The 20,192-nt window shown below is 41.1% G+C and overlaps 1 protein-coding gene across 1 annotated transcript in view; it reads left to right on the forward strand.

The window, feature by feature from the left end:
- The window catches only part of LOC102795912 (carnitine O-palmitoyltransferase 1, liver isoform-like), a 57,977-nt gene that overhangs the window by 31,767 nt on the left and 6,018 nt on the right, over positions 1-20,192 (forward strand). Inside the window, exons 14-18 of the mRNA XM_087837235.1 lie at positions 15,555-15,719; positions 16,607-16,735; positions 17,225-17,380; positions 18,877-18,990; positions 19,101-19,193. Coding sequence (XP_087693361.1) covers positions 15,555-15,719; positions 16,607-16,735; positions 17,225-17,380; positions 18,877-18,990; positions 19,101-19,193 — 657 coding nt within the window. The remainder of the gene's footprint in view (positions 1-15,554; positions 15,720-16,606; positions 16,736-17,224; positions 17,381-18,876; positions 18,991-19,100; positions 19,194-20,192) is intronic.

Below are 20,192 nucleotides of genomic sequence, written 5' to 3' on the forward strand. Positions count from 1 at the left end.
AGTCTGACAGAAGCCGAATGATGAATTAGCGCTTCCAGTAGGGTTAGGGTTACAGCCGAAATACCTTCACATCCCGAACTTCTGTGGCTCTTCTGTTCGACAATCTCTCCGGCGTTGGAACCATCATCTGTTTTCTCTTCGGTAACCTTCGCTCACGCTCTCGGTTGATTTTTCTCTAGTCGGCACACTCATTTCCTCCGTTACCCGGGCGGCACGGCGGCTGGCTGCTTCCCAAACAAATACACATGTGCGGCTTGGCACTTGTGCTGTACGTAACAAGTCACATGACGTGACGCTATGGCTGTGATTGGTTCGGCTCTGCGCTACTTAATTTGGATTGGCTGTTCTTCTTTTTGTTTTTTTTAAGAGGACAAGAGCGGTGAGGTCTATCGCAATAGTTTAACTTTTCTATCGAGAAAAAGTTATTTCGCAATACACATCGTTATCGTTCTATCTAAGTGAAACTATTCTAAACTATAACTTTCACTGTCACTGAAGCAAATTATATTTGAACTGGGAGATTTCCTACTGCTTTCCAGTCAGGCCATCAGGGAGAACAGGCAAACTTCACACAGGAACAGTTTGAGGTTTCAACCACAAACCTAACTACTCTATTATACTGATATGCTAATAATTGTGTTCGCATGGGTTCGTTTCCAGTTCAACGGTCACTTTGCATTTTGAGAAAGAGTTCCGGTCTCACTCCCAAACCGTCTAAGCTGTGAGGTTACGTCCACAGCAGCAGCTTTTTAGCTCAAAATGATACTTGTCATGGTGCTCAATGCTGTCAACAGGGTGGGAGGAAGGATCCAGCAGTGAGGGATCAAGGGTCGCGAAGTGTTGAACAACTCTGCTGCCCTCTTTCCTTGAGCTGTTTTCACTCCATGCTAGCATTAAAACAGTGTTTCTGTTCTGCTCCCTCTGCCTTTGCAAGTGTTTGAATAAAGTAAAAGATATTGTGGGCCGTGGCAACACTCACAGCTATGAAAATGTCAATTGGTGTCAGTGGAAGCGGAAACAATTGAAGGATTTCAGACGCCGTTAAGCCGCCTTCTGTAAGACTTTTGGCTCCACTTTGGGACTGCAGCAGTGACTACGTTCATGAGCAACACATAAATCTTCTGTTGGAGAAAAGCTGACGTACATTGTATTCCACAATGTCTCTCCCACCCACTGACATCCCGACAGAGCAAGCCCAGCGCGTTATTCAATAGCAGGAGGTGCATGAAACTGCATCCTATTATTTATTGGAAATTAGGATGCACAAAATAATTAGTCCTCAAAACTACTGCAGGTGAAAAGGAACTGAAAACATCACACACACACAAAGCATGATGTAACAGGTCTTATCCTTTCCCAGCAACCACTTTGATGTTTAAACAGTAGTAATTCCATTTTATACTCATTGAGATAATAGTTACTGTGTTATCTGCATCACACAGACATGGATAAGAACCTCTTCCTGAAGACTTATGTAAACTCTAAGTAGGTCTTGCTTAACTTAACTTTCAACTAAGTCTTTTAATGTCACATTGTCTTCTTATAGAAAAATCTACAGTATAAGGAGAGTAGAGGTGGGAATCACCATACATCCCACGATACGATATTATTGCAATTTTTTAAAAATATTTTGCGATATTCAGATTCTGTACATAAAGGTAAACTTTATCAATATTCATTTTATCTAATATCAAAGTCTCACACTCAGTCTTTCTCTCATTTCAGTTTGATTGTTGACAAACTGAACGGTTTGTATTACAGTCTAGTCCAACTTAACTGAATCAACCATCTGGTACAATTATAGCTATTCTGAACTATGCAGTTTATGAAAACTATGCAGCCCCTTCAGCAACTGAAGAATTTGAAAGTAAATTAAAACAAAATATAATTTTAGATTACATAAAAGTTTTAAACTTAATTAAAATAAAACATGTCTTAAATTAAAATAAGTAAACTGTCATGTTTATTGCTGCCAAAAAAAAAGTTAAACACATTTGGACAGTGAAGGAATGTCAGGATTCTTGCTCAGAAAAAGGATCAACATGCTCTGAAGTCAGAGCACAAAAACCTTTTTGTAACAAAATATCGATTTCTGCTGTCCCTGTATCCATACATTATTAGCAAACAAAATATCACCATACTACACAGTATCGATTTTTCCCCCACCCCTAAAGGAGAGACTGTTTTACTGCGCTGTAGTGTGTCGTCCACCTGGCCTAAACAATGTTTTTAAAGGAGTTCAGTGACTTTTTATCCTCGACTTTGAAGCTGTCCAGACTGGTTATAATCGAGGATTTTAATATACGCGTTGATGATGACTCTGACCTCTTTGCCAGAGGTTTCCTTAGCGTCGTGGATTCTTTTCCTTTTACTCAGCATGTGTCTGGTCCCACACACACCAAAGGACACACACTGGACCTTGTTTTTACTTTAGGTTTAAACATTGATTTTATTTGTACTGAGGACATTTTTATTTCGGACCATCGTTGTTTTCTTTTCATCTGTCCCTCTCTGCTGTTCGACATGTAGTTAGCTCTCGCATCTTAAATTCCTCTACTGCTGTTAAATTTTCCGATGCCTTTAATTTAGTTTTATCTCCTTATAATGATGTTCATTTTTTAACAAATCATATTAATAATCATTGTCTTTGTATTTTAGACGATGTTTGTCCTGTCAAAGCTCGACTAGCTCCGGTTTCAAAGTCGTCTCCCTGGATAAATGACAGCATTCGCTTCTTAAAGCGTTGCTGCCGTAAGGTTGAGTGTTTATGGAGGAAAACGCGTTTGCATCTCCTTCATTTAAATGCCATCCACACTGATGAGGCACAGGTGTTTCCTCCTCCGAGGGCGTGGACCCATAATGAGCTGGCGAGAGAGAGAGAGAGAGAGAAACGGCTGATCAGCGACCAGCTGAACCTCCAGGCCGTGACAGTTTCGCTTAATGTGCCTTATGGTCCAAAAATACGGTAGCTCCAACCGATTTCACACAACACGCAGTTGTTTTTGAAACATTAATGCGAGTCTGTGGGTCTTTTGTCTACTCATAACAGATACATTAGTGTTATTAGTTCTGCAGCGGCGTCTTCCCGTTTAGTGCATAAAATCTGTTGATTGTGCATTAGAATCGACTGCAGGTCCAGTGTTTTATGGAAGATGTGCTAATCGTTTAGTGCCACACCTACATGTGCTCACGTGCACAAAGCTCAGAGGCAAGGGATCAGGACAGCTGACTAGATTGGCTAAAAGTTGTTCTTCTTGGTGATTAACGGTGTAGACAGATGTTATTCGTTTATTTTATTTTTAACGTTTTTAATTTTTTTTGGTTGTTTTTTTTTGTTTTGTCTTTTGAGAAATGCTCTGATTGCAGATTGAATCTTATTCATTCATCCAGAAAGCGCAGTCAACTAGACAAAGGGAGGAAAAGATTAAAAATACAGTGGTTAATAGCCACAGCATTTGGTGAGGAATGTGTCACGTTTGTATGGTTTTCTGTATTTGTATTGGTTAGTGGAAATGTTAGTCAAGAACACTCATGCTCCAGGCATGGAATCACTGCGATCTGTAAGATGGTGAAGCATGGGGAGCTGATAAATTTTGAGGACGTGTCAGATTTACGAGATCGGCAGGGAAGATTTTTATCGTTACCTACAGGTTCGGAGCTTCTTCCGGAAGGAAATTAAAATGCTTGACGCAGATGCTAGTGGGGTGATCCAAATATTTATGGATGCTTATGGTGGCAACATTATAAGAGGTACTATAGGCAAAATATACAGAAGTTTTACAGCCATGAAAAAGACCTCAACAAGATATGTCAGTCATCGATGGGAAAAAGAAGCAGGTATAACTATCTCAGAGGAAGATTGGTTGCGGATGTGGAAGAATGTGTTATCTACCACAAATTCTTTAACATGGCGAGATTTTGGATGGAAGAATTTAATTAGATTCTTCATCACACCAAAGCAGAAATCCAAAATAAGTGGTTCAGGCGCTTCATGCTGGAGGGAGTGCGGGGAGGTCGCTGCGGGTTGCTTCCATGTCTTCTGGTCATGCCCTAAACTGAAGACCTTTTGGGAGGAGATTAAACAAATGGTGATGGATGTGCTGAAAGTAACACTGGACTTCTCCTTTAGTACCATGTACCTTGGGAATATCCCTGAGGATATAAATAACAGAGACTCATATTTACTGAAAATAATTATGGTTGCATGCAAAAAGGCAATTACTAAGTGTTGGTTACAGACAAGCCCCCCCACACGGAAGCTGGTCATAGACATTATTAACACAATTCATCATATGGAACTGATTACCCTCTCACTGCGGCTACAGAAGGAGAAAGGAGAGAGACTTTGGGAACGATGGGATCGTTATACGTCAAGAGACTAGAAACTGATAGCTCTGTGATGCAGAGGGACCGCTACGAATTTGTTTGAATGGAACATGCACCTGTGTAATATGTAATATGTGTAAGTAAAACAAGCCGATGTGTATTTTGGAATATGTGAACATATGTGAATGTGTTTCCCTTGCCCTCTTTAGTTCTGTATGTAAAAATAAGACGAAAATCAATAAAGAGAAAGTGTTTAAAAAACAAACAAAAGAAAGAACACTCATGCTCTCACTCTGGGGACTGGGAGGTGTTTTCCTGTAATGGAAAAATCCCACTGAAGCCAAATAAGTGAGGAAACAGGTGGATTTTCTTCATCTCCCTTTCACAACACAATACCACCAGCCTAGACAACTTGAAGTGTGTTTTTCTGTGGAAGTGACAACTTGTACATAATATTTGAGCCTTTGCCTGGAATTCTGGTTTCGTTTTGGATATGAAAAGTTTAGCGGTCATGAGTTGGTTTTGATGATGGATAATTTATAACTTGGTGCAGTCTGCAGTGTCAGTTTTAGTGAAACCTTTGCAGTAGGTGGAAATTGAACACTTCCCAAGACCTGCCCCTTATTGGGCTTCCTGCCTTCTCATTCGCTATAAAACATCTGCTCATAAACTGTTGGGAAATCAGTTTCACCCCCGTTCTTTTATTCCTCAGGCCTCCAGAGATGCACCGGACTCAGTAGTCATTTTCACAAAAGCTTTATTCATCTTCAGTTAAGCATGCATCTTCTAGAAGGGAAGACTTGCCAGGCCTTCCCTCTGCAAAATCTTCACTCCTTTGTCTGTGAAACACAGTTTTGTAGGAGCGACCCCATCATAAAACCCCCACAGTGTGCTGCAAACTCTGTGTCTGTGTGAGTGCACGTGAGTGAGTGTGCGTGTGGATGTGTGTGCGTAACAGTTAAAGCACTATGTGCGTGTATCTCTATGTACGTGCCTTCCTGAGGGTCATAAAAGTCCATCTCCCTTCCAAACCAAAGTTATTTAATTACAAACTTTGAGACTCCCTCCCAGGTACGCCCTGAGGAATTTCCACTCAACATTAACCTCTCTTTGTCTCCTAGAAATCTACTCCTAAGCTTATGACACACTCAGGCCTTTATTTACACCCAGGGCAGTGTCAGTGTCTTTACACTGATTCTATATCCTTCTAACACTTTCCTAAACTCTAAAATAAGCTAAACATTCCTACAATATCCAAGTCAGTAGGGTGAGAACTCAACTGAACACGGCAGATTACTTAATTACCATAAGTCCAAAGTTTTGTCTCTGGTGGGGCATTTCATGTACGGGGTGAAAGTAGAGTGGACAGGGAGCATGCTTTCTTGATAACACAATGTTTCCATGAAACAATGAAAATCCCAAGTTTTCGCGATCCAACAAATGATGACAGAATGTTGTTATTTTCTTGTATTAAGTCACTGGGATATCCCCTGCTCTCACAGTTTCGATCTGCCAATGTGGATTCGGTTTGTTATCACTGACTCAGTGGGCAGGCATCTGTAGTAGTGTTTTTAATCTCCTTTAGTCTCCTTTTTTTCCTTCTCTCTCTCTTCTCCAAATCATTGAACCTCAGTCGTGTCAAATCTCTCTTTTTGCATGAGTGTGTACATGTGTCTGTGCTTTGGGTCTTGGCTAACTCGGCATCTCACTGTGCTTTGAATGCCTTTCATTCAGATAGTTTAAATAGTCCACAACAGTGTCAATAATTGTTGTTGGTGCAGGCAACAGGACTCTGTACTTACACTCACATTTTTATTTGATTTATTTGATTTTTGTTTTTAGTTTCAGCTACTGTTGGTTTGTTGGATGGTTTCCACTAGAAATGAGCAGAACTGGACCTGGTGTTAGTCTCTACCAGGGCTGGTGTATCCTGTTTTTCACACACTGAAACACTTCCCGTGTGTGCGCGTGCGCGTGCGTGTGCACGTGCGTGTGCATCCTGCTTGTCCAACTTTTTCTTTCTACACCCACAAAAAATACTTTCAATTTCACATTTTCCTTTTCCTTGGCTTCACTTTTGTTTTTTCCAGTCATCGTTTCAGTGCATTTATTTATATATTTTAGATTATGTTTTCTTTTCAATTTTGCATATTCTGGAAACTCTGAAGCAGCCACATAATAATAAATAAATTATTCATTTCCTAAAGTTCTCTCTTTCTCTTATATTTAATATAACCACACCACTGACGGACAAGCGCCTGTTTTTATGCGTTGTTGTTAGCAACAACGACGGTAACACCTTCGCATGTCCGCTTATTTATTTTCCACATAAACCTTTCACAATAAAGCTCAAGATCCTGTTGAGACTTTTCAAAATAAACTGAATCACGTGAAAGAGCAGGTGACGTCATTCGGGGCGACTGGAATCGATAAGGGAATCGTTTGCAAAAATGGCAAACAATTCCAAGGAAGTGAAACAGTGGGAACCGGTTCTCAACAAGAACCGGTTTTCGATACCCATCCCTAGTTTTTTCCCAGTGTGTCTGACGTGTATCAGAATCTGAACACTTGAGTAATCCCAGCAGAAAGTATGTATCAGTATGTGTTGGTAATTCTTGAAGATAAAGGATGAAGCTCCTAATGTTAAAATGCACTGAAGAAAGGTGTCCATTTAAATGATTTCTGTCGCACCATAAACTCAGCTTCCTTTGGCCACTAACCAGCTCTGTGGTTGGTAGTTTGTATAAAAAGTGCTGACCTGTCTGCAAACACCAAGCACTAATAAAAGTGTGAAACAAAACAGAGAGTGCTCATTTCAAAAGTTGCACCTTTTTGAAATGCAAATATACATTGTTGGTTAAGTTGCTTCTGTTGCTAACAACTGATCTCTAAGCCTGTGTGAGAGACCCGAGGAACGTCCACACAGCTCAAATCAAATCCGTCTGTGGAGATATCACTTTTTACTCAACTACATCTTTTTTGAAGTTTGGCAGATTTATTGCAGCAGATTGCATTACATTAGTAATGCTGGCTGTTGTTCTTCTGAGCCCTGATGATAGCTGACGCAGATGTAGGACAGTGGCTGCGTGACTCACAGAGGTACTGATGGGAGGAGAGGACGCAGAGCGAGCGCGCTCAGATCTCTGTGGGCTTCTCTGACAGGACGAGTCCCTCTGTGGGGCCCGCAGAACGCAGAGAACGGCGTCATTGGGACATAGATGACTGACACGTTAGTGTTATCTCTCGACTGTGCTGGCCAAGCATGTTTGCACATCTGGGGTAACAGATCTGTGCTGACCACAGAGGTGCTGATTAGATGTAATGACTTAATTTCTCTCCTGGGAGGTTGGGTAACATAAGAGAGGCTCACTGGAGGCATTCAAGCTCCGAAGGCTCACAAGTGCAACTAAATCTGGCTCTGGCATGGAAATCTAGATGGTTCAGAAGTGACCATTGAAGGCATGGTCTCCTCTTCAAGAGACTGAGATTGTCCAATAATAGGGGCGCCTTCTTCTTTTTTTTAGTCCAACATTTTTGTGTAGGTGCGGCGAGCGGCCCACATCTGCAGATTTTTTCTCTCTCTCTTTTTTTTCGGGCAGCGGAATTTGAAACTTAAGCAAAATATACAGGTCCTTTCATCAAGCCCTGCCACGGCGAGGAGAGAGGAGGGGAAAGGTAGAGACAGCGAGATGACCATTAGTCTGTTCTTCTGCACTCTAATTTCACTGGAAGATAAGTGAAATCACATGTTGGCAGCGATTCGGGGGAAAAATACAGAGCAGAAGAAGAGTGAAGGAAAGTTTCAGATAGAGGAAGAACAGCCCTGCACAGGCAGACCTAATGTCAAATACATTTTATAACAATAACACGCTGTAAGACTGTGGCATTGCTAGACGACAACACGTGCATCTGTTCTAAATAAGCAGGCGTTTGTTTACACCCACTATGTTATTTCACATTGAGTTAATGTGGTCAGCAGTGTTAATGTACATATAAAAATACAGTATAGATTAGGTGAGCGTCTGAGTGCCCTAAAGTGCTTCCATTTGTTAGCAATGACACAAACCTCTTAGCAAGTCCGTCCCTGTTGATAACCAGCAGATATGAAGAAACAGTAGCATCCATTTAGAGTCACGTTTGTTTCCCCTAATGAATGTAAGTCCAATATTCATGCTCCATTTAGCTCTCTCTGCCTCCACTAACTAATGAGGGTAATATCTGGCCCTTTTGCAGCTAAATGATCCGCTGTGTTCACCAGCTAGTTGCTAATTTTTCTGTTGTTTGGTGCTGGATTGGCAGCATCCGGTGCGTTTATGGAAGCAATTCGGCTGCTGTAAGTTGTGCTATGAGGGCGTGTAACATAATAGCAGGTACGCCACAGGGTTGTGTGCTTAGCCCCCTCCTATATTCCCTGTTCACACACGACTGTGTTGCTAAACACGAGTCCAACACCATCATCAAGTTTGCTGATGACACAACCGTCATAGGCCTCATCACAGGCAATGATGAGACGGCCTATACAGAGGAGGTGATGGCGCTGTACGAGTGGTGCCTGGAAAATAACCTGACTCTCAACATCAGCAAAACTAGAGAGATGATAGTGGACTACCGGAAACGACCAGTCAGAGAACACCAGCCCATCCACATCAACGGTGTCAAGGTCGAAAGGGTCAGCAGCTTCAAGTTCCTCGGAGTCAACATCACCGAGGACTTCTCCTGGACCCTTCACACAGACACTGCTATCAGGAAAGCTCGCCAGCGGCTTTACTTCCTGAGGAGGCTGAGGAAGTTTGGCATGAACGCCAACATCACCTCAAATTTTTACAGGTGTGCAATTGAGAGCTTGCTGACGAGCTGCATCACAGTTTGGTACGGAAGCTGCTCTGCCAGCAGCCGTAAATCACTACAGAGGGTGGTGAAGGCAGCAGAGCACATCACTGGCACGAGGCTTCCTGCCATTCAGGACATTTACCTCCAGCGATGCCTCCGTAAAGCACACAGCATCATCAAGGACCACAGCAGCACATCAGCTGTTCTCCCTGTTACCATCTGGCAGACGTTACAGGAGTCTGTCTGCTCGGACTACAAGACTTAAAAACAGTTTTTACCACCAAGCCGTACGACACCTCAACCACAACACTTAAACACACACAACACAGCACTCAGAAGCTACCCTGCAGCTTCACAAGTACTCTGTTTAATCTGCACTGGTCACTTCACTTTATTGTCATTGATATTTATATTTAAAAGTGCAATACTGTAATTTTCTGCTGCTCATTCCTGTGCAATATCCCATCTGCCCTCCCGTCATATTTCTTTTCAAGATTTTCTTATTTAATCACTAGTGTATATGTACACTATTTATATTTATAGATACATATATATTAGTCATCTTTTCTCTTTTACCATGTCTTTCTAATATTTAGCTCCTTACTATTTTTATATTTTTATATTTTATTTTATTATATTTTATTATATTTTCTGTACTGTATCATGCTGCTGAGTGACTGCTGCTCGTCAAACACATTTCATTGCAATGTTGACCCTGTGCTAACTTGCATATGACAAATAAAACTTGAACTTGAACTTAGCATGACAAGATGTTACGGAGCTGAAAGTTGAGCGAAAGATTTCTGTGCAGTTTGCCACTACAAACAGCTGAGTTCTCACTTTAGCAGTGATCAACAAGAAAAAACAATACTGAGTTCGGCTGCGTTAAGCTGTGTAACACAGCACTGTGGGCTCTCAGTCTCGTGTTACGCAGCATCTCATGGTGTCATCATGATGCCTAAAAACCACCAAAGGTACAAAAATCACAGACCAATGGTACCCACGCATGTTCTGTTTGATGCTGTTTGATATGAAGTCCAGGTTCTGTATATGTCAGCTGAAGTGTCTTTGTTACCCAGTGGCATCTGGAAGCTTCTTTCCAAAGACCTAATTCAAGATCAAATGAGTGTTTGTGTTTTGAAATCAGCGTTGAGACAAAGAAAGAAGAGCGCCCACTTTACTCCACAGTCTAGAAGTCTCAAAGTAAACAAAGTATTTCTCCTTTAATCACCTTGTGTTGCATATGAGTGTGCAACACAAAGAAGAATCGAATAAAACGGTTTAATAACACCAGCTGTGTTGTTCTAAAATGAATGTGGACCCTTCTTTGTGTCACTGTAAAAGGTGCTTACACTTTAGTCTCTTTAACTTTGTTCTTTCGGTTCTCGGTCCTGGTTAATGACGTGTTGTGAAAGCTGTCACAGAATGAGAAACTCAAACATATGTGTAGGTCTTAACTAGGGCTGTTCGATATAACGATATCTATCAGACGACAATATAAAAACATCGTTTCATTTTACGCTGTCGTTTGTTTCGTTATGTCGCAAAATAAACTGTTAACGGCAATATTTGTTCATGGTTTTGATGGTACCTGTAGTGACTATATTTATTAAAGTTCTCTCTTTCTCTCATATTTAATATAACCACACTACAGACAGACAAGCGTTTGTTTTTATGCGTTGTCGTTAGCAACAACAACGGTAAAATCGCGTGTCCGCTTGTTTATTTTCCACATAAACCTTTCACAATAAAGCTCAAGATCCTTTTGAGACTTTTCAAAATAAACTGAATCACGTGAAAGAACAGATTATTTATGGATGAGAAGTAAAAAAAAGACGCCAGGTGCTAAAAAATAAAGCTTAGACTCAAACGTTAGAACAGGCTTTTCCCCGCAGCACGCCGTGTAATAAATACTCACAAAGAAAACGGCACCGTTACAACTTATGTCTAAAAATGTATAGTTTCATGCATCGGTTAAAACACTCGACTCCAGCTACATGACGCGCAGCTGGAAACACTTCCTGCAAGTCGAGCTGCCCGAGATTCACAGAATTTACAAAAATTTTACAAAACATTTTTGTGATTTATATCGTTATCGGACGATAGAATTCTTATATCGGGACATGAGGTTTTGGTCATATCGCACAGACCTAGATTAAAAGTTTAAATTTTTTTGCTGTAGAAAGAAGTTTTCTTCCTATGCAGAGTGTACAGCGGGCGCTAATGTTTTTGTCACTTTTGCTTGTAAGCTTTAAACGCTTAAAGGTCGTATAAAGTCAGTGTTTTCATAATGCTATCCTGGTTATTGATTCCTAGAGAAATGAGTATTACAAGTAATACAAATGAGTATTCGGTCTTAACTGTCAATTAGAGTATACACAAGCTGTTTGTTTGCCATGTTTGAATTGCACATTGGAAATTGATTTTCCGTGATGTTGCCTGTGTGGATGTGAGGTTGATTACCCACTCAAGCGTACTCTTTCCATGTACAGACATATCTGCGTAGTTGTGAGTAGAGCAGGGCGATATCACCAAAAATATTTATCACGATATACATTTGAAGACTTGCAATAACGATATAACTGATGACATAATTGATACTAGACAAAATACTTTACAACTCCACAACTTTATTAGTGCACAAAAAAAACCCATCAATGTATTTTCACTTAAACAAGCAGCTGTTTTTTTTTGTTTTTGTTTTTTTTTTTTTTTTGAGGATTAAAGTTATATAAAAATGTAACAGTGCAAATGCAAATTCCTCGCTGACAGTTTAACCAAAAGGCATTTCCAGTGGAAACTGGCCGACATGTCCTCAGCATAACCATGTATAATATCCACAAAACTTAAAAAGAGGTTATACACACACAATACGGTAACATTATGAATTGAATTATTGAAGCACAGTACGTATCACTCCGCGAGGCTCCGCCTACGATAGCCGTAATGCTCCGACAATCCATCAAGTAGTGCGGCTTCGTAGCTTAGCAACGTCGTACTGAAACATGTGACAGATTTTCGAGCGCCGTGTACATAAAATCGTCTCGAGGTCAGTAAACACAACCAGAGTTCATACATAAGGCACACGGGATTATAAGGGGCTCTGTCGACTTTCAGAAAAATCAAAGGATTGATTTTAAGTGCCGTATTTTCCAAACAACACAGTAATAACGACGGCCCGCTACCATGCGCTACCAAAAATAGTGCTTTGTTGTGTATCTGACGGACGAAAGCTAAACCAGTTCCACACCAGTGAAGTTGCAGCATTTTTACAAACCAGTTCTGGTTCATCCGTTTCATTCAACGATCCACTTTCGCCCTTCTCGTTCTCTGTCGCCGCCATGTGTGTATGTAAACAAAGGCACTGCTCATGCGTGTTTTACCCATATTCTATCACAATATTTTATTTTCTATCATTGCCCGACATTACACCGGTATTACCGTGAACGGTATGATATGGCAAAGCCCCAGCTGTGAGCTGAGTCTTGTAACCTTGTAAAGCAAAATATCGGAAACGTTTATGTCTGTGCGTCCACAGATGTGTGTCGTGTGTTTGTTAATGAACCTTTTAATGTGAAGCACTCTGAAAAGCTCTAAGTGGTCTGTGTACTTAGCCATGTTTTTTGTTTGTTTGTTTTTTTTACAAATTGCTTCTATATAAAAGCGACCTTGTCTTAACACATACAGTCAGTAAAAAGAGGAAAGTCTTGGTTTCTGAAAGAAGCGTAAAGGCTGCTGCTTATTTTTTCCAACTTTCACTTGGCCCTCCAACTTCTGGCCTCGACATCGTTAAAATCAACAAGAAGCACTTGGAACATAAACTTCTGCCAGAGTGACTCTCTCTCCTGGCAGTATTTACCTTTAAGGCCACAGTGCTGTATTCTGTTGAATCATTTTGTTTTCTTTATAAATACTGTACAGTGCCATTAAAAAGTCAGATTCAAGTTCCAAGTTTTCTTGTCATGTACAGATAAACAGTGTAGCCACATTTATCCATGATGAAATTCTTGTGCTCCTCAGCTTTAAATGAGCATATAGAGAGTGTGCAGTTATACTGAGAATAAAAAACAGAAATTAGCAGTGGTAGCAACAACAACAACGTATTAAATATTAGAGAATTTAGTTGGTATTTAAATTTCAGACAACTTGGTAGTTACAAGTTTGTGCAAAAGTATTTGCAGGTTGTACAAAGTTGTGCAACAAGCATTTAAGTAGCATTTGTTGAAGTGACAGTGTGCAGAGTCCTGTAATTGTAGTGGTGTGTATGGAATGTCTGCAGTTCAAAAGTCTGATGGCTTGTGGGTAAAAACTGTCCCTGTGTGTGGTACTGTGGGTCTGGATGCTCCTGAACCGCCTGCTGAATGGCAGGAGTGTGAAAGGTCTGTGGCTGGGATCAGAGAGGATCTGTCTTCCTCATGCAGCTGTCTGTAGAGATCAGTTCAGTCCTGGTGATGCGCTGTGCTGATCTCACCACCCTCTGCAGAGCTTTGGTCCAGAGCATTACAGCTGCCGTAGCAGGTGGTGATGCAGCCAGTCAGAATACTTTCAATGGTGCACCGGTAGAAGTTTGTAAGTATTCTGGGGTTCATGCCGAATCTTCTCAGGCGCAGCAGGAAGTAGAGCAGAAGAGTAACGTTGCGTAGAGACAAAAGTGGACGAAACAGGCAAACCTGCGGCTCCACAAGTATAATTATAATGTAACACATACTATATCAATAAAAACGATATTGTCACTTCTTATATCTCGTATAAAAATATATCAATATTTAAAAAAAAAAAAAAAACTCAATATATCGCCCAGCCCCACCCGAGACCCATAGTCTGAAATCAGACTCTACATTGTGACTGGTATCGAATCTAAAGATAAAGCTGTTTATAATGGGCACATTGGTCCAGTGTAATCAGAATACAGTCAACTAACATTTGTTTTCTCCTCTCTCACTTTTTACCATTAAACTCAAACCATTTCATTCATTTAAGACTGAATTTTAAAAAATCAGGTTGATTCTCTAACATCTGTTATCTAATTATTTCATCGTGTTCAGGGCAGTAAGATTTTCACCTGTAACAGCAACTTGATTTCTTAATCCCAGTTTCTGAAATCTATTGCTACACAATGCCTTCGAATGATTTTAATTTCGTGAGATTACAAATATTACTTCTGTATTACACTTGCAAATATTTGTTGCACCATAAGCTACTTAAGTCGACCATAAATATTTTGTTCTACTTTAACTAATACTACCTACAATCACTTTGAAAAGTAGCAAGAATATTTAAAAATATTTAAAAACACTTTATTAGAAAAGTTTTTGTATTTTTCTCAGTATTACAAAACTGGACTTCCAGTCAACACAATAAGTTTGTGACTTGCACATAGAACAAAGTAATAAAAAGTACTAAACATGAGCTCAATCTTAGCTTAAAATCAATTTGTAAAAAAAGATATCAGGAATCTGCATTCGATGCCTTTCATTGTGCTTGGTGATAAAAGGCTTTGATGCATCAGCTGATGGAAACCCCGAGCACTGTTCTTCAGCTGATCTGAAGGCCATGTGAGGTTTGGAACATGTGACATGCTGGATTAAAACTAGATGAGCTTGAATGTGTGAGTCTAGGGACGACGGTGTGCCACGTTCCAGCTGAATGGGAATATAAATTCATCCGGTGAGGACGGGAATAGGACTGTAGCTACAGTGGAGTGACCTCGGCGTTGCTTCGTCTTGTAATTCATCCACAGAAGAAAATGTACAAAGATGGAAGTTAGCATTGGACCAACTGATGTCAAAGACTCTGAGATGTACAGTGATATCTGCAATCTGTCATACTAATCTTAAACAAGGGTGAAACTGTTATTTTTCTTTCTGTGACTGTATTGTATAATTTTTGGCAAACCACTGAAAAAACATCAGCACTGATTTCAACAGGCTCACATTTTGGAATAACAGATTTCCGAATCTTTCATGTGGCCTCATAAAAGGAAGTCCAGGTTTGTGCACATTGGCAGAAGTGGAGGAAAGAGAATAAGTGCGTCTTTCAAACAGAAGTCTACGATGACTGAGGACTTTACAGACATCGCGTAATATCTTTGTACAGTTATGGATACAGGCTCTGTTTGACCTCTGCTCCCTCCTCGAGTCTTTAGCTTTCACTAGAAATGGACAAAACACAAAACTGCTTCCACCTTTATCTGCTGTCTTTTCTTTGTAATCTAGAGAAAATATTTTCTATACAGAATTAGGAAGAAACCAGCCTGTGCTGTGTGTGCGTTCTTTTAAAGGGTGTTGCCTTGTATGGCAGCTGTAAACCGATTTGCATGACAACATCTGGAGCTTTTTGACTTTCACTCAAAATCTTGTCACGCAAAGCTGATTGTGCAGTGTGATTCTGTGTTTCAGGTTCAGGCTCAGGTCAGCAGTTCTCTAGCTGTTGCACAGGCGCTGGCAGATGATGTTGACTGTCACGTGTTTCCATTCAGAGAGTTTGGCAAAGGACGGATCAAGAAATGCCGGATCAGCCCAGACGCCTTCATCCAGATCAGCTTACAACTGGCATATTACAGGGTAACACACAGTGAAAGAACCGAGTCTGCAGCTGAATCCTAACAGTCATACTGGATTAGAGTCAAGTTAAATAAAGAAGCGAGCGCACACAGACGTTTTGTTCCTTTAAATATTATTGCAGGACAACTGATGTATTCATTCAGTCCTGGTAGCAGTACTGGAGTAAAACATTAAACAAAAACATCAACCAAAAATAAATAAGGACGGTGGGCGTCCTGCACACCGTTTGGATTTAGAAACTCCACAAATAGACAGTTTATCAGTAATGTACCATTATTTAATTTACAGTTATTATGTACAATACTCAAAGAACGCAACAACATCACAGCTTGGACAAATAACATACTGAGCAGACAGCTCCCTACAAAACATATTTTAAAATATCAGCCTTCTGAAATCAGATTATTCTTCTCGATACACCCTGTGTATGAATTATTTTGTTCATCTCTGGCTTTACAAGCCAAGAAAACACAACTGCAGGCCTGTATTCAGTCTTTAAACGTTTCAATCTTCCTGTGTTTCCACGAGACGAACCATGTCATTAAGGATGGATATTTGTGTTGATGGTGTTAAGGAATTAATAAAACCTCCACCTGATAAGCAGATTCACTAAGTCCTGTGTAACTCCTTAATAACCATTTTCTTTATAATAGTAGGCTTTTATCAAAATTGACTTTCCTGATCCCTGGAGTAGTTATCTCCCAGCCTTCAAAGGAAGCTTTGCCCCCTTTTTTTCCCTCTTCAATTGAAACACAATATTCTTTTTGTATTATCAAAGAGCAAAAATCCTCCATTCAGAACAGATCTGTAGCACACACACATCAGCCAGCATGTCCAGTTTTGCTTTTAGTGCTTCAAACCACCTGCTTTCACTTTCCTGCTTCCAGGATCGCGGTGGCTTTTGTCTGACTTACGAGGCATCGATGACCCGTCTGTTCAGGGAAGGCCGGACAGAGACTGTGCGCTCCTGCTCCAACGACAGCTGTGCTTTCATCAAAGCTCTGGAGAGTGGAGAGGTACTGAAGTACTAAAATACCTGTTATTCATTTGTTTAAGCTTAAAGTTGAAAAAGAAAAAATGAATGCAGAGTGCCCGTGGTCAAGGTGCCTGTCCAAACTTAGCTGAGTGAACCAGTGAGAACTACATTGGAATAAGTAACTCAGCCGTAGGCCTAAGGTCAACAAGCTGGGTAATGGCAGAAAGGATACCGTTCATAGCGCCTCTCTGCATCAGCAGTGAACATGAAAGTTGCCTGCTGTGTCTGTAGAACACACACTGCAGGACACTACACTGTATTCACCAGCAATTACACACAAACACCTTTTAACACGTCTACAGAAATCCAACTGTAAGCCGTGTGGATCAAACTGTTGGTAATTATGTGTTAAATCATCCAGCAGGAGCAACATGTGTACACATTCACCCACATAGCACAGCAGTAAGTTCATAAGTGCTACTAAGTACGGACAGGGCTGGTCATGACAGACGTTTGTTTGCTTTGACAGACGGAGGAGGAATGCAGACGCCTTTTCGAACTGGCTTCTGAGAGGCACCAGAACCTTTATCGGATGGCTATGACCGGAGCAGGAATCGACAGACATCTCTTCTGCCTTTACGTAGTCTCCAAATACTTGGGAGTGGAGTCGCCTTTCCTCAAAGAAGTAAGCCTTGGCTCGTTTCCAGAGGATGGCCACGTTTAGATGTACTGATACTCACAGACTGGTTTAAAAGTCCAAACAGATTAAACGGGACCAACGCGAATGAGTTTCAGCTCTTCCAAAAGTCGTGACTGTCTTCATATGTAAACAGATTGCATTGATTTGAATGGACGTGCACTTCTGTAGCAGCATTCTTGTTGGACAAAACAAACTTGCAACACGACACAAACACCAAAGACTCTGATAGAAGAAAGTGAACGCTCCCATATATGCCCAAGTGTGGACGTAGCTTTCAGATCAGAACAGTATCCTGGTGACGTTACGTCCTCAGGCTCTAGTTCCCAGTTATACTGCACACAACATGCTTCGTGAGTAAAGAGAAAAAGTGACCCAACAGTCGTATTGATGGATTGGAGAGCTCATATCATAAGTGTAGAAATTTAACACTGTCTCAGTTTTATTCATACAGACCATAAAACAATTCAGAGCGCAACAACAAAATGAACTGTCATTGATCAGCTGCTTTAAAGATGCATATCTAACATATTATGAATACATGACTATTGGCTCCTTTTGTGCAATCCATACTGATCCAATTAAGAGTTGACTGCAGCCTATTCCAGCTACCACAGGGTGAGGGGCAGGGTACACCCTGGACGTTTTGCAGGGCTAACACATAGCGACAGACGACCATTTGCACTGTTGCGAAATTGGTTTCACCCCGGTTCTTTTATTCCTCGGGCCTCCAGAGATGCACCGAACTCAGTAGTCATTTTCACAAAAACTTTATTCATCTTTATTCATCTTCATTTAAGCATGCATCTTCTAGAGGGGAAGACTTGCCAGGCCTTTGTCTGTGAAACACAGTTTTGTAGGAGCGACCCCATCATAAAACCCCCACAGTGTGCTGCAAACTCTGTGTCTGTGTGCACGAGCATGTGAGTGCCTGTGTGTGCGCGTACCCGTATGTGTGTGCACATGTCAGAGAGTGTGCGTGTGGATGTGTGTGTGTCTGTCTGTGACTTCCTGGGGGTCATAAAAGTAATCTCGTCACCCAAGCGACACCAAATTCCTTTAAAGCACATACAAAACAGAGTTAACGAACTGCAAACACTGAGAGCCCCACCCAGGTATCCCCTGGGGAATTTCACTCAACATTAACATCTTTGTTAATGTTTCACAGTTCAAACTGGGCGAGGGCCTCCTAGAAACCTACTCCTAAATTCCTGACACACTCGGGCCTTTATTACATCGAGGGCAGTGTCCGTGTCTCTACAATAATTCTACCTTCCAGCACACTAAACTCTCAGATAGGCTTCGCATATCTTCAGCACTCACACAGAAAGGCCAGATGGTGGAATTGAACTCGGGACCTTGGTGCTCTGCAGCGACACTCAAAACATTATAATTAGGTTTTGTGTGATTTGGTGTCTTCTAGCTGGTCACATCTGCTTCTGCATGTTCACCCCATGTTTTTCTCACTCAATCCCTCATTAAAGGTTCTGTCTGAGCCTTGGCGTCTCTCCACCAGTCAGACTCCAGTTCAGCAGATGAATCTGTTCGACCTGAAGAACCACCCAGATTTCATCTCGCTTGGTGGTGGCTTTGGACCTGTGAGTGGGCACATTTACATCTTTTAAGACAAGGAGACGAGATAATGTATTTGTGGTGGGTGGTACGTGAGGCGTTAACACGAAACCTCGTGTCTTCGCTGTCATGTCAGGTCGCTGACGATGGTTATGGAGTTTCATACATCATCGTGGGTGAAGATATGGTCAACTTCCACGTGTCTTCCAAACACTCCTGCAGTCAGACTGTAAGTAACGTCTCCGTGTCTTGGAGTTCAGAGACATCACACTGTTGTAGGAAATCACATTTACACCAGACAATATTCTCAAGCCTTTTAAACCTGGCACAGTCTTGGAAAGAGAAGATCGCAAATCCCAGAACTGTAGTACTGGTATTCCAGTGTCCAATACCAGTAGAATTCTTGATAACCAACATATTTAAACTTTGACATGGTGGCTGCTCATTTATTTAAAATGTTGTCAACATGCTTTGATGACAAGACACAGGCTGAAATGTTAAGATGGTTGCCATGGTATCCTGTTGGTGTTATAGTGCTATTATGTTAGCATAGCATTAGCATTTGGTGTTAGCCGTTGCAGAAATTTTTGTTGACTTCTCCATGGCAGTGTCAGCTTTCTCAAACCCAATGGAGATGTGCATTTCAGGACAACATACTCTGAACTGAAACGTGCTTAACTTGAGTTTTTGAACAGATCTGGGTGTTGGCCTGTTAGGTACTTCACTAAATTGGAAGTATTTCCTCCCTTGGATCGAACCACCAACCTTCCAGTCAATAGATGACCTGCTCTACCTCCTGAGCTGTAGCCCCACCCCATGTTACACATTTGTAAACAAGATGTTTTACTGTGTGAACCCAGCAGACCAAATACAGACCCAAAAAGCCAGGATGTTTATCTTGGCTCTGTCAATCCTAAACTGTTGGTTTTATGCTGACTAGTTTTTAGGAATTTTCCTTTGGATAAGTCCCTACTTACAAGTTAGAAGTTGGTTCTCACAAAGTCAGCGGTGCCCAACCTTTTTTGCACCACGGACCGGTTTAATGTCAGACAATATTTTCATGGCCCGGCCTTTAAGGTGTCGCAGATACAACAAAATAAAATTATATGACCAAGACCAGAACTGGTATCACTGTGTGATTGAGTAACTTTATTAGCACCGTCCTCCTGAAATGCACCAACAACAGTGAGAGTAACGTCCTCATTTTATTTTTATTTATTTATTTAGG

This window comes from Neolamprologus brichardi, unplaced genomic scaffold (genome assembly GCF_056152115.1).
Source record: "Neolamprologus brichardi isolate AB-2024 unplaced genomic scaffold, ASM5615211v1 NODE_ptg000031l+_length_7269946_cov_1, whole genome shotgun sequence".
In the NCBI taxonomy this organism is placed as follows: Eukaryota; Metazoa; Chordata; class Actinopteri; order Cichliformes; family Cichlidae; genus Neolamprologus; species Neolamprologus brichardi.